Below are 15,389 nucleotides of genomic sequence, written 5' to 3'. Positions count from 1 at the left end.
AGGGGAAAAATATAAGACATTCACAGGAAGCAATTAAACAAACAAACAAAAAGTAATGACCAGAAATTTTCCAAAGTTGATGAAAACTATAGACCTCATATCTTTTTTTCTTTTTTTTATGGCTTTCCTTCAAAGGAGCAAGTGTCTTTTAATTTTATGGCTGCAGTCAACCATCTGCAGTGATTTTTTTTTTCCATTTATTTTTATTAGTTGGAGGCTAATTACTTTACATCATTGCAGTGGTTTTTGTCATACATTGAAATGAATTAGCCATGGATTTACATGTATTCCCCATCCCGGTCTCCCCTCCCACCTCCCTCTCCACCCTATCCCTCTGGGTCTTCCCAGTGCATCAGGCCTGAGCACTTGTCTCATGCACCCAACCTGGGCTGGTGATCTGTTTCACCCTAGATAATATGCATGTTTCAATGCTGTTCTCTTGAAACATCCCACCCTCGCCTTCTCCCAGAGTCCACAAGTCTGTTCTATACATCTGAGTCTCTTTTTCTGTTTTGCATATAGGGTTATCGTTACCATCTTTCTAAATTCCATATATATGTGTTAGTATACTGTAATGGTCTTTATCTTTCTGGCTTACTTCGCTCTGTATAATGGGCTCCAGTTTCCTCCATCTCATTAGAACTGATTCAAATGAATTCTTTTTAATGGCTGAGTAATATTCCATGTAGACCTCATATCTAAGAAGAAGTTCAAAAAACTTCACACACTAGAAATATGAAGAAAAACACAACAAGGTACATCATAATCAAGTTGCTTAAAACCAGTGATAAAGAGAAAACCATTAAGTGCAGCCACAGGGCTAAAAGACACATTATATACAGCGAATAACAACAACAAAGCCAAAAAGGAAAGAATAGCAGCAGATTTCTTATCAGAAATAATGCAGGAAGAGAGAATGGTGGATCAGCATTTCTAAAGTACTGTTAACTCTAGAATTCTATACCCAGCAAAAATTATATTTTTCAAAACTGAAGGCAAAATAAAGTCTTTCTACCAGTGGCCCCACACTATAAGACCTTCAGGTAGAAAGAAAATGACAGCAGATGCAAATAGGTTTATATACAAGGGTATGAAGAGCAGGGATGGCTCCATGGATGTCTGACCTGTGTAGCACAAGGATCTGTGCTTCAAAAGTCTCTCTGCTTGGCTATATATCCTTCCACCATTGTCTTACATTTTAAAATATTTTCATATTTCACTGGAGCCTTCAACAATGAAGAATTAATAAGGTCCCTGTAGCCCATGGGAATAGGGAGAAAGGCTGGGATGCTGAGGTTGGTTTAGATCTGGGAAGTATGTTTTGATTATGTTCTTTGCAGCCAAAGATGGAGAAGCTCTATACAGTCAGCAAAAAACACCACCAGGAGCTAAATGTGGCTCAGGTCATGAACTCCTTATTGCCAAATTCAGACTTAAACTGAAGAAAGTAGGGAAAACCACTAGACCATTCAGGTATGACCTAACTCAAATCCCTTATGACTATACAGTGGAAGTGAGAAATCGATTTAAGGGACTAGATCTGATAGACAGAGTGCCTAATGAACTATGGACGGAGGTTCATGACATTGTACAGGAGGCAGGGATCAAGACCATCCCCATGGAAGGGAAATGCAAAAAGACAAAATGGCTGTCTGAGGAGGCCTTACAAATAGCTGTGAAAAGAAGAGAAGCAAAAAGCAAAGGAGAAAAGGAAGGATATTCCCATTTGAATGCAGAGTTCCAGAGAATAGCAAGGAGAGATAAGAAAGCCTTCCTCAGCGATCAATGCAAAGAAATAGAGGAAAATAATAGAATGTGAAAGACTAGAGATCTCTTCAAGAAAATTAGAGATATCACGGGAACATTTCAGGCAAAGATGGGTTCGATAAAGGACAGAAATGGTATGGACCTAACAGAAGCAGAAGATATTAAGAAGAGGTGGCAAGAATACACAGAAGAACTGTACAAAAAAGATCTTCATGACCCAGATAATCACAATGGTGTGATCACTCACCTAGAGCCAGACATCCTGGAATGTGAAGTCAACTGGGCCTTAGAAAGCATCACTATGAACAAAGCTAGTGGATGTGATGGAATTCCAGTTGAGCTATTTCAAATTCTGAAAGCTGATGCTGTGAAAGTGCTGCACTCAATATGCCAGCAAATTTGGAAAACTCAGCAGTGGCCACAGGACTGGAAAAGGTCAGTTTTCATTCCAATCCCTAAGAAAGGCAATTCCAAAGAATGCTCAAACTACCGCACAACTGCACTCATCTCACACGCTAGTAATGTAATGCTCAAAATTCTCCAAGCCAGGCTTCAGCAATACGTGAACCGTGAACTTCCAGATGTTCAAGCTGGTTTTAGAAAAGGCAGAGGAACCAGAGATCAAATTGCCAATATACGATGGATCATCGAAACAGCAAGAGAGTTCCAGAAAAACATCTATTTCTGCTTTATTGACTATGCCAAAGTCTTCGACTGTGTAGATCACAATAAACTGTGGAAAATTCTGAAAGGGATGGGAATACCAGACCACCTGACCTGCCTCTTGAGAAACCTGTATGCAGGTCAGGAAGCAACAATTAGAATTGGACATGGAACAACAGACTGGTTCCAAATAGGAAAAGGAGTATGTCAAGCCTGTGTATTGTCACCCTGCTTATTTAACTTACATGCAGAGTACATCATGAGAAACGCTGGGCTGGAAGAAGCACAAGCTGGAATCAAGATTGCCGGGAGGAATATCAATAACCTCAGATATGCAGATGACACCACCCTTATGGCAGAGAGTGAAAAGGAACTAAAAAGCCTCTTGATGAAAGTGAAAGAGGAGAGTGAAAAAGTTGGCTTAAGCTTAACATTCAGAAAACTAAGATCATGGCATCTGGTCCTATCACCTCATGGGAAATAGATGGGGAGACAGTGGAAACAGTGTCAGACTTTATTTTTTTGGGCTCCAAAATCACTGCAGATGGTGACTGCAGCCATGAAATTAAAAGACACTTACTCCTTGGAAGGAAAGTTATGACCAACCTAGAAAGCATATTAAAAAGCAGAGACATTACTTTGCCAACAAGGGTCCATCTGGTCAAGGCTATGGTTTTTCCAGTGGTCATGTATGGATGTGAGAGTTGGACTGTGAAGAAAGCTGAGTGCCGAAAAATTGATGCTTTTGAACTGTGGTGTTGGAGAAGACTCCTGAGAGTCCCTTGGACTGCAGGGAGATCCAACCAGTCCATCCTAAAGGAGATCAGTCCTGGGTGTTCATTGGAAGGACTGATGCTGAAGCTGAAGCTCCAGTACTTTGGCCATCTCATGAGAAGAGTTGACTCATTGGAAAAGACCCTGGGAGGGATTGGGGGCAGGAGGAGAAGGGGACAACAGAGGATGAGATGGCTGGATGGCATCACTGACTCGATGGACATAAGTTTGAGTAAACTCCGGGAGTTGGTGATGGACAGGGAGGCCTGGCATGCTGTGATTCATGGGGTTGCAAAGAGTCAGACACGACTGAGCGACTGAACTGAACTGAGTATGCTCAACATGGAATGTGGAAGGGTGCTGGTGGCTTCTTCAGAGGAAATTTGAAATGCTTCTATTTTAATCAGGAGAAGAATGAATGAAATCAATGTGGGGAAAAATGAAGTCCACTAGAATAACTTTCTTAGTGTAGAAATGTCTGGATACTCAGAACATGACTTTCATGATTGTAGAGAGATGGGACATTAATGGCTGTAATCAGAGGGTTTATTATTCATGAAATCAATTTGTTGCTAAGTGTCTAGACTGTCTCTTCAGGACCAAATGTCTTGTTTGTTTTCATTTGTGTGTGTGGTGTGTTTTCCAAGATCAACACTCAATAATGCTTATTCCATAACATTAATCCTGAGGCACTAAAACATAGCAAGTTCTCTTTAAATCCAAAAGAAAAGCTATATTCCTTCCAAAGAAGTTTTAGTGTTTAAGCACATTTTATTGTGATATAACTATCTCCATTTAGGTCAAGGCTCCAAAGTTGAGAGCTGCATGATAGGTGCAGATATACAAAACGTGCTGAAAGAGAGTGGGATCAATAATACCAGCCTTAGCCCATCAGCCTTCAGGCCACATGGGAAAGGGCTAAAAATCACCTGAAAGTGGGTCTTTATTTGAAAGAGGACTCTTCATTTCATATAAGGAAGGGAGAAGGGTGCTTTTTCCAAAACTTGGGCCAGGCTTCCAGAGAATATCTTGAAAAGCTTGCAATTTATTTTATTTTTCAAAGTCTTTATTGAATTTGTCATAATATAGCTTCTGTTTTACGTTTTGGTATTTTGGCTGTGAGGCATCGGGATCGTATCTTCTCCACTAGGATCAAATTGGCATCCTGTGCATTGGAAGGTGAGGTCTGAATCACTGGACTGGCAATGAAGTCCTAGAGCTTGCAATTCAGATAGAGTGACTGGTGGTGCTGGGGGGGGGCGGGGCGGCGGTGGTGGTGGGGGGCGGGTAGAGTCCAGGGGCTTTACCTGATACGTAAATGTCTGAAGAAGTCTGAAGCCCAGAGATTGTGTCTAGTTGTCCTGAAGGCTTGTGAAGAGCTAACTGTACTGACTATGAGTGTAAATTAAATGCTTAAATCCATAGATAATTTATAAAGTTTGCTCTACACTTGAATACTCATATCTAGTTATTTAGTTAAAGCCTTTGGCTTTCATTAAAGTTGTTAACATTTGAAGTGTTGACTGATGTAGCCTCCCTGGTGTGGAAATATGAATATTTCTCTCATTTATTAATGTCCTATAGTGAAAGCATAACCTTTTACTTAAAATAATTGTTTTGGAAATGGAATTATAATATTCCCCTCCCCATTCCTCCCCTGCAGTTTGTGAGTTTGGTGATTATTCTTCTTGGTTGGGAGTATAAGTAAGCATTTGCATTTATCCAACACACACACACACACACACACATACACACACACACATACACACACACACACACACACACATACACACACACACACATACACACACACACACACACACATGCACACACACACACACATACACACACACACACATACACACACACACACACACACACACACACACACACACACACACACAGCCAAACACATTCATACCTATCCAGACAATGCAAACAAACTTTAGGGAGTAAATTTAATTGCAGTTATGGTAATGAGAGTAGAGCAGAGAGGAGTGTGACTTTATAATTCTGATCATAAAATAAAAACATCAAAGCAAGTAATGAGTCTAAATTTAATGTTGAGAGGACTATATTTCTGTAGCATTTAAAGCAAATAAAGTCAAGCTATTAAAGACTGAACACAAAATTAGAATGTTAACTTTGCAAATTTCTTAGTCTATCTCCAAGTGATTAGATTATCACAAATTTCACCTAGGAAGGTAGACATTGAATCAACAACACTGCAAAAGAAAAAACAAAACAGAAATTTGACAGCCCTAAGCAAAAGTGATGTAAATATAGTTTCAGCAGCTATTAGGCAAGAAGCAAATAATCTGCTAATCAATTTACTGCTACAGAAATAAGCCCAAATAATTTTCATGGGATGCATATGGGTATTGCTACCTTAATTTATTTGCTTCTACCCAAAGGTATTTAAAACACAACCAACTGCTGGAGTTGGATTTTTAAAGCTATTCTTACACTTACGAACAGAGATTTAAGACTGCACTGAAGCCTGAATTTTATCTTGTTCTTTCAGTGGGCATTTTTTTCATTATCAATATTGTAGAAGATCTTAAGTCTGGACTAGAATTATTTCCTTGGTAAAAAGTGAGAGATAAAACTAATGGGAAGAAATTACTAATAAGTTCTACACTGATATTCACAAATGAATAAATTGGATCTTATTAATGTGCTTCATCTAATCAAAATCCCTCACGTAGGTGCACAGCGATAAAAAATAAACATTGTTTTTCATAACTGCAATACTTTTTTGTTGTTGTTTAGGAAATGGATGATTTTGTGGAGATTTTACAATTATCCATACATATTTCAGGCAGAAAATATGTAGCCTTTTTATTTAAAATTTCCACAAAGGCAGAGCTATTGAGATTTTTAAATAGCAGTGGAAACTGTTGTATAAACTTGGTAATAGTAAATGCAAGACCTGAGTAAACTTTTGAGCAAAAAACCCCCCAAAATCATGTACTTACGCACTGCTAACTAATTTTTAATTCTAACAAGCCTTTGGAGAGGACTATAATTCAGGCTAGAGATTTGCCCAGCTACCGTCTGCAGAGGGACCAGTTTGCCTGACAATCTCTCTCAACATTGTCATACGACATAAAATATCAACACAAAAGTGAAAGTAATATTAATGATGTTATTAATGGTCATGGCACACACAGAGGTAAAACAGAGCTATTGATGAAATATCAGCTTCTGAATACAAAGCATAGATTAGAGATTGTAAAAAACAATTATTGGCAAAGACGTCATTTTCTAGGTCTAGATGCACATGGGCCTGTAAAACTGGCAATACCTTATGTCTTAGTTTACGCTTAATTTCTATTGCTGACAATGCTGCTACTAAGATATGAGATTTCCACTGCTCTCCCCTAAGCCTATACTTCGGGTAACTTTGTGACTAAAATCTTTATTAGGTTAGTTCCAATAACTTTGTTTTTTTCAAAGGCATTAATGTGCTCCACCAAGAAAAAGACCTTGGGGAATTTTTTTTAAAGATCAAAATTTCAAATATATTTGTACTTTTCAAGTCACAACATTGTGTAGCTTTCATTTTCTCAAGAACATACTTTGAATAAATTTATAAATACACTGAGAAAGTATTACTAGTTGTCTAATATCAAGTACAATATAATGTACTCGCGGGTTAATCACTCTGATTTAATGAGGCTGAAGCTGTTTGGAATCACAACAGTCAGCTTTCTCACTCCTTGTTCTCCCCCCTCTCAGCAGACCTCTGCATCAAAGACAGGCTGCATGTACTTTTCTCTCTTCGTTCTGCACAGAATGGCACTTACTGAAGCCCTGGGTTTCTTTAAAACTAGCCACTCATTACAAAGGTTCAGGATGCGACTTTCCCTAAAAAGCTTTGCTCTTAACCAAAGTGACTTTTGAGCTACAAAAGAATAAGTTATGGATACTTAATACAGAATTACTGGGTCCATATGTTATATATGAGATTATCTTATATTTGAATACCTTCCCTGACTAGTTGGAATAAATAAAAGTCTTGAGTTTGGGACCAGTAGAAAGCATTATAAGCCAGAAGGTACACATTATGCCTGTCTCATTTTAAAACCCAACAGCCCTAACCATCAAATGAACTACACTTGAAGCAGCTCTAAATTAGGGCATAAAAATTTTGTTCTCTGATTTCCAAGTCTAAATGTACAGGTGTTTTTTCTCCATAATAAGTGTATTTATAGAGTTAAGTGATTTGCAAAGCCTCCTCAGCAAGAGTGTGAACTTGTCCATACAATTGTCACAAACTTTACATTCAGTTCACTGTAAGGAAAATATACTGGGTTGGTGTTAGATGCAGATGTTGTACTCCAGGCCCAAGGAATCTGGCCTCAAGATTTAAAACAATGACCATGTTTTCCGATTCTGATACAATGCTTGTGACAGCGCTTCTCCCTAGACTGGAGTCAGGCTGTATTACAGCAAATGTACCTACGGGGATAATGCTTAAAGAGTCAGTATGGGTGGAAAAGGTTACTGTTCTGTCCCAATTCAAGATTGGTTAGCCCTGTGGGAGGTGGTTTAACACCCTGAGCCCTGGCATTAAACATGAGGCCTTGTGGCATCACTGCCCTGCAGTCACGGCAGGCATCCACAAGGGCTGGCCACAGTGGCCAAATGGGAATCCTCTGCTAGTACACAGAGCCCTGGGGAGGGTGTGGGTCCAAGCCCACACCTGAACTGTTAGCCCCAGTACTTGACTGTTGAGAGACATATAGTCTTGCTTTAACGATCCTTGCTTCAATGAGAACATTTGATAATAGAGTTCTATTGGAGTCTATTCTTTTCAGAGGGATTATTGCTAATGTTAGTTAGTTGAGTGACTCATGAGCTATCTATACTAAGTATTCATTCTTCAGTGGGAAGTGATATCATTCAGAAGATGTTACATAGATATATTTATCATTGGCAAGAAAGCGACTTAATTGAAAGCATGTTTGTTTGATCCACGGGAGAGCCCCCTTTACTAAATGGCTAACAGTAGCCATGAGCGTCGAGTTCTCAGTGGAGAACTGAAGTCTTCTTGATGCAGCCGAAAAGCAAAACCGTCTCAGTTGCTTCCACTGCCACTCAGACTAGCAACAATATTAATCAGAAGCTTTTAGTCAGAAAGTGAGTTCCTTCTGAAATGATGAAAGCTTTTGTGAAAGGATAAGAACAGAAAGCTAAGGGTAGTTGATGGCGCATTAGAAGAAGGAGCCAAGAATTTGTCCATTTAAAGTGATTTTTAAGTTAAAGAACAGTTTTTATAGATGTTCCAGAAAAGATATTAAAGAGAGACTTTTAAAAGCAAAGAATAATTACTTACTACTAATTAACCATCATTTAAAATAATTAATGACATTCAGTGTAAGAGACCAGACTTTTGGAGAAAAAAATGTCATAAAGAGTAGAAGAGAGTGCTATTGAGCCAGCAGAAATTACTTGCTTTGTCTTTCATTTTGTGAATGCTTTTTTCAGTTATAAGAATATAAAACTTAAATCTAAGAAATTCTCTAAAAGAGTAAATGATTTCTCACTTTTGAAATGCTCATGATGCCAAATAAAATACGAAAGCATGATGATTATGCTATCTTTTCAACTCTTTCATGCCTTTATACCATTAGAAATAAAAATAGCAGTAAACACAAAATGAGAAAACTATCAGTATCAAAATCAGTTAAACAGATTTAGTTGGTCTCTTTGGGCTCAAGTACATGGCAACATTTGTTGGCCAGTTTTTACAGAAAATGTATGCCAAGTGTACGAATAAAACAAACAATTTAAAATTAGTCATAAGCCTTGGAAAATAAAATGTTGATATTACAGCAGCTTATATAATAACAAAAAAAGTAGCCTCTTCAAGTATATGGTTTATATATGCAGTGAAGGAATAGAAACAAGGAAACATAACAGAAAACTAAAAATGATGACTCTAATCTTAAAAAATGAATAAGAGCAAAGAATAGAGTGGGAGCTGATTTGTTATCATGTCCATATCCTAGAGTGACAAAATTTCTTAAAATGGAAATCCCAAAGCTGCTTGGGAGGTTTCCTGAAATAATGTAAAACACCCTGAAAGTCCTCTTAGTCCCCACTCCTAAATTTCAAAAGATAATGACTGTGGAGCTTGACTAGAATCAAGAGAGACATATATTCAAAACAGAAGGCATATCCATAAATCCTCGTTGGATGTCCAGCTATGAAGAAAGAAAAAATTACCCACCTATGGTAAGAATCATCAAGGGTTGATAAGGTGTCGTTAAGAGATCAACTTACGTTAATAAGTTCAACCTCCCAGATTTTTTTCAACAGGTCCATCGATGTGTAGCCATTAATTAGAAAGGCTTTGGTGTAGTCGCCTAGTTCAATGGAATCCAGCCACTCGGCCACAGAGGTGGGGTGGTAACCATCATGACCGATGGGTCTCATCTGTAATCAGAAAAGCACGTCAGGATTAATTTAAGCTGTTTACTTTGTGTTTCCACAACAGAATGCATCTTGGAAATTTATCCGATTTGAAGCAACAAATCTTTCCGGATAAGAAAATAAGAAAACCCAAAATACTTGAGGCACAATTCTAAATCATTAATAATTTCACGCTGAATTAGTTTTCAAAAATGCACCCAGAAATTTCCAATTTAGCTGCTAAATCAGTTCCACATTTGAGAGATCTAAATATGTCAAACTTCTGTTGTAGACGTTATTGGCATTCTGTTGGACGGAATTTAAAATGATGTCAGTCGAGCAGTTTTAAATTCAGTGCTGGAGGCACAGGGAACTGCACTCCCAAAATGTAGATGATAATTCTCATATGCACAACATCAAAGTATGTGAAAATACTGCATGACTCAATTCATGCTTATGCAAGACATGTATTGTAGGTAGTGCAAACATGCTGGAGAAACACACTGCTGTGGTAAGCCAGTCAAGAAGAGGCTTTTGAGTGTTTAAAGACCATGTGTTCTGCAGACTCTACAGTATGTTAGACGTGAATAGAGAACTCGCTGGCAGACAGATTCCTATTTTTTTGTCAGCTATATACAGATTTTTTTTTTTTTACTTTTTTAGGAGAACAAAGAAGTGTGACAGCAACATGATGTTTCTGAGTTTAAATTGGAGTGTGAAAGTAATTTTAAGCACGAGAAACTTCTGGCTTTAAAATTTTGTATGGATTATTCTAGTCTTTTGGCTTTTATTTGAAATTTTAGTTGAGTTTGCAGTTCTTGGTTTTTTTAAGTAACTCACTTCTGACTTGTTCTGCTTTGCATGCCACACCTTACATCGAATACTTCAGTTATTAAGGATAGCCAGCACCCCATCAACTTGATGTGGTCCTTCAGTGAAATTCAGGATGGGAACGGCAGAACTGGGCAAAATGCAACATAGATTTTCCTCTTCCTTTAGATTCAAGGAGATAAATGTCAATAGAAATCTATAGGATTCCGATTTGCAAGCAGAGAAAAGATTAGTCTGAGCATCAGGGATTCAGATTTTAATCTCAAACATGTTAGACTTTCTGTCATTATGCAGTGTCCTCATTTTTGAGATTTTCCTCATTCCTTTTCTTTTGGAGAGGGGTGCAAAGTGTTTATTAGGGATCAAACATCTGTGAAAGGAGGGATGAAGAAGTAGGACTGGGCAGAAGAGGGGCCAGAGTATGATGGAGCTTGATGAAGCCTCTGTGAACCCACTGGAGCTCTGGCACAGTTCAGGATATTAGAGTGTCCTGGGCATGGCAGATAGGAACGGGCCTTTGGGTCCCACCACTCTGTTAGTGGATGTTGCTGTCCCAGGAGGAGATGCTTTGGGGTGGGCTGTCTGCCATGCAGGTAGACCCTGGATATGCTGACAGCTGGAGGCTGTCTGCTGACCACCCTCCCCGAAGTCTGGCAGGTCCTTACTTGAAGGGAGATACAGATAGTACATGGCCATGTCTTCCAGAATAGCCAGGACCTCGATTCACCAAAGGCTAACTTGTTACTACATTTGGTTTTTGCCTTTCACTCTATACCTACTCACTCATTCACAAGCACACAACATCTATCTTTTAAATTTTAGATGAATTATTGGGAAGACATATCTCCTGAACCATTTGCAGACATCATGAAACTTTATCCCTGACACTTTATTGCAATGTCTCAAGAACAAGGACTACGTCCCAAGACTACGTTCTCCAACGTAGTCACAGTATTATCACCCCCAAGAAATCTAACATTGACAAAATGATGTTACTTAACATATAGTTAGTATTAGCATTCCCCGAAAGTACCCAAATTGTCCTGTGTAGCTGTTTTTGTTTTTTCGTAGACATGATCAAAGGTCAAGGCAATTATATTTTCAAGTACTTCTACCTTTCTTTCTTTCTCTTTTCTACTTCTGGGATTATATTTACTCCTGTTAAGTTCCGTTTTCTCCTCTTCTCTTTCCTATTGTTCCACTTCCCAGTTTGTTTTCCAATTCAAGGTTTAAATGTCCTCTGTCTTGACATTACCATGTAATTCATTATTTGCATTGGCATCTAAACTGCATCAGATTTTTGTATTTCACTTTTACATTGCTTGAGTCATTTTAGCTACTCATTAGATGTTTGTTCACATAACACTTAATTTGGTGTTTATTATACAGTAGTTACAAATATGAATGACAACTCAGGATTTGCAAAATGAAATTTACCAGCAGTTGCAAATAATTGGATGTTATCTATGAGTAAAATTGGCGACTAGGACCCAAAAGCAGAGGCTCCAAGGTATTAAATACTTCCACATTCTTCAGAGAATTAAAAAATTACTGGGGCTAGAGGCATTTTCCAGGACTTATTAGGAGGTGGCTGAACCAGCTCTGCTATCCTGAATAATCACCCCAGCCTCAGGAAACTCCCTGGCTGTCCCAGTTAATACAAGGAAATAACTAGAAAAAAGGGAAGAAGGAATGGAGAGAGAATCATTAGGTTTGAAATTAGTAGCTTGCCAGGGAGGTCTTTCTGCTAGCCATCTAAGCTGACCACCCCAGCCATGATACTGGGTACAAACTTAGAGCGTCTAGATGCATCAAGCTGGGGCAGAGGCACATGTCCCACACCAAGGAGCTGTGCAGTAGGGTCCTCAGAGGTCACCCGGGTATCCATACACCATTCCTTTGAGAGAACACCCCGTGGCCACCTGCCACACAGAGGTTGTTAATGGTCAGCAGTAGTCAAAGAGCAACGATGGGAAACCCACCAGAGCTCTGCAAAGCAAACCCAATTGACTATAAAGAAGCATGCCTTCCCCAGGTCTCTCCTTTAGCATTAGGGAATTTAGAGTCAGAAAAGAGAGAGGTACCAGTCCCTTGGGGGAAGACTAAATTGGGGTGGGGGTTGGGGAAGAAAATGAAACTGGAGGCTTAAATGGATAGGAACTTAATTTTTAATATTTTATATAACTGTAAAGCTATTGGATGTACGTAATGTGAGATGGATGTATGTGGATGGATGTATGGATGTGAGAGTTGGGCTATAAAGAAAACTGAGCGTGGAAGAATTGATGTTTTTGAGCTGTGGTGTTGGAGAAGACACTTGAAAGTCCCTTGGACTGCAAGGAGATCCAACCAGTCCATCCTAAAGGAAATCAGTCCTGAATATTCATCGGAAGGACTGATGTTGAAGCTGAAACTCCAATGCTTTGGCCAGCTGATGCAAAGAACTGACTCATCTGAAAAGACCCTGATGCTGGGAAAGATTGAAGGGGATGACAGAGGATGAGATAGTTGGATGGCATCACCAACTCAATGGACATGAGTTTGAGTAAACTCTGGGAGTTGGTGATGGACAGGGAGGCCTGGTGTGCTGCGGTCCATGGGGTTGCAGAGTCTGACATGACTGAATGACTGAACTGAACTTAACTGAAAGCTATTGGAGACATCTGAGATAACATTAAAAATAGTAAAGAGAGAACCAACTGAGCTTGACTGAAGGCAGGATTGGAAAAAAAAAAGTCCCATCAGTTTCTGCAAACTGCTCAGAAATCTGGTTACTCCTATGAGACAAGTTCTCCCGACCAACCTTAAGGAGGCAAGGGGGAGGGAAACAGCTGGTGGAAAGATGAGAGTTGGGGCAGGAGGTGGGGCAGGGCCACAGAGCAAGTGTGACGAGGGCCTGGGAATAAGTACACTGATGTGCACAGGAGCAGTCTTCGTTCAGTCGCTCAGTCGTTGGACATTAGCCCATGCCTCTTCTGATGAATGTTGTAGAAGAGCAGGAAACAAAACAAGTTACAGTCTCTCCCTCATAGAAATTATAGCCCTATTTAAAAAATATGCGAGCAGATGACCAATAAATTATGAAGGCTCTGCATACCTGAAGAAAGGAAGCTATTAGTGCTGAAAGAAGTTACAAAATTAACTTGACACATATTTAATGACATGCAGAATGGTTACTGTGCTGCACAATAACTTCCTTCAAAGCAATTCTTCCATCTGTTCCTTCACTTCTGTTCTTCCTGCCACTACTCTGTTTAGGTTCTTGTTGGTGCTTATAAAAACTAATGCAATAGTCTTCCACTTGGCCTCCCACCTTTTTGATCCAGCTTATAGTATGATGTTATATCAGTCTCCAGGCTCTTAAGTCAACCCTTGCACAAAATCCTATAGAAGCTCCTTCTTGATAAAAGCCCAAATGTCCTTTTCCAGCATTCTAGGACAACTGAGACCAAGTACAAAGTTATCTTTTCAACCTCATCTCACACTACTCTGCTGTACGTAAACTAACACATATAATGAAACACATCAGTTTGTCGAAACAGTATGCTAAATTGCTAGCCATTCCGTGAACATGAACTGTGTGTGCAAGACACATTCATGTCTTTGCAAACATCATTTTCCATGCTTGGAATGATTTCTGCCTTTATTTCTACAGTGTTTCTCTAGGACTGGCTTTCTGAGCTCTAAGATACAAATTTCCAACTGTTTGTAAAATGTCTCATAGAGATGTCCTATAGTATCACCAACACAAGCAAAATGTGTTTCCTTTGGCTCGCAAGTGCCCTCCCTCTGTATCCCCCAACTAAGTTAATGGGAGCATCACACCACATGCAGCCCCATGGGCACAGGGTCCCATGTGCGGCAGTCCGCAGGGTCGCAGAGTCGGACACGGTGGGTGATGGAACAATAGCACACCATCACCCAAAGAGAGGCTCAGGAGTCGTCTAACTTTCTCTTTTCTATATTACTTCATATCTAAGGAGGCCAACAAGTCTTCTGCATTTGATTTACAAAGTGCCTTTCAATTCAATGCTCTTCTTCCAAAACGAACTTTGGAATGTGCAGCAGTATCTGCTGCAGCATTGCAAGGATCATAGGACACAAGGTCCACACACTGCCTAGCGCAGTTTTGAATATATGTCTTCAATAACTTAGCTTCCTTCCCTCCTTAGTGCCCTAAGTGAGGCTCATGCTTATTTTGAAACTGTATATGTTGAGTCCTTTGGCTGCTAATCTTTTCAGCTTCCAATCAAAATTCTTCTTTCCTCTGTCACAGCTTCCTTTTCTTTTCTACCTTGTTTCTGAAACAGTTTATGCCTGCTACCCTCTTTATACTCCCCATTTCCACAGTTGACAGTTACTTTTAAAAAATATACCTAACAAGGTCCCTCAAGTTGATTGAATCATTTCCAATTCTTTGCTTTCTTCCTGGATGAGAATTACACCTCCGTGCCCCCTGCCAATGAATCTGCACTGAATCCTGCCGTAGCTGGAGTTACCCCTCCATCCCACTGACGTTGGCCGTGTATTTTCTTGGCCAGTGGAACAGGCGGAGGATCAGTGTGGCGTTCTCTAGATGAGGCCTCTGCACCACTGTGATCCACTTATCCTTTTGTGTTCCTATGCTCTATTATAAGAAAAACAAGTGCTGAGTAGTTATACAACTGCTAGCCCTACGAGAAAGATGAAGACTTGTGGGGCAAACCTAAATCTAGGTTGAAGCTTGGAGTCTACCCTAGCTCTCTGGAGCTTGAGTGAGTCCACCTGAAGTTAGCTGAATCATGAGGAAGAAAAAATATACGTATATTTTGTTGCTATAAACCACTGATATTTTGACATATAGGGAACATGGACTAATAAAATCACTGTTTATCTCAAAACTCTTGGTGTTTGTATTAGTCTGGGTTCTCCAGAGAGACAGGATTAATAGGCTG

General features: G+C 39.5%; 1 protein-coding gene across 17 annotated transcripts in view; it reads right to left on the bottom strand.

Annotated features, from left to right (window-relative positions):
* The window catches only part of ANKS1B (ankyrin repeat and sterile alpha motif domain containing 1B), a 1,083,120-nt gene that overhangs the window by 293,649 nt on the left and 774,082 nt on the right, over window positions 1–15,389 (bottom strand). For all 17 annotated transcript variants that reach the window (XM_070454108.1, XM_070454113.1, XM_070454115.1 and 14 more), the window contains one exon: window positions 9,496–9,648. In XM_070454108.1, the coding sequence (XP_070310209.1) occupies window positions 9,496–9,648 (153 nt within the window). The remainder of the gene's footprint in view (window positions 1–9,495; window positions 9,649–15,389) is intronic.

This window comes from Odocoileus virginianus, chromosome 23 (genome assembly GCF_023699985.2).
Source record: "Odocoileus virginianus isolate 20LAN1187 ecotype Illinois chromosome 23, Ovbor_1.2, whole genome shotgun sequence".
NCBI lineage: Eukaryota > Metazoa > Chordata > Mammalia > Artiodactyla > Cervidae > Odocoileus > Odocoileus virginianus.
Note: the sequence above shows the minus strand (reverse complement) of the source record. Positions and strands in the feature narration are given on the sequence as shown.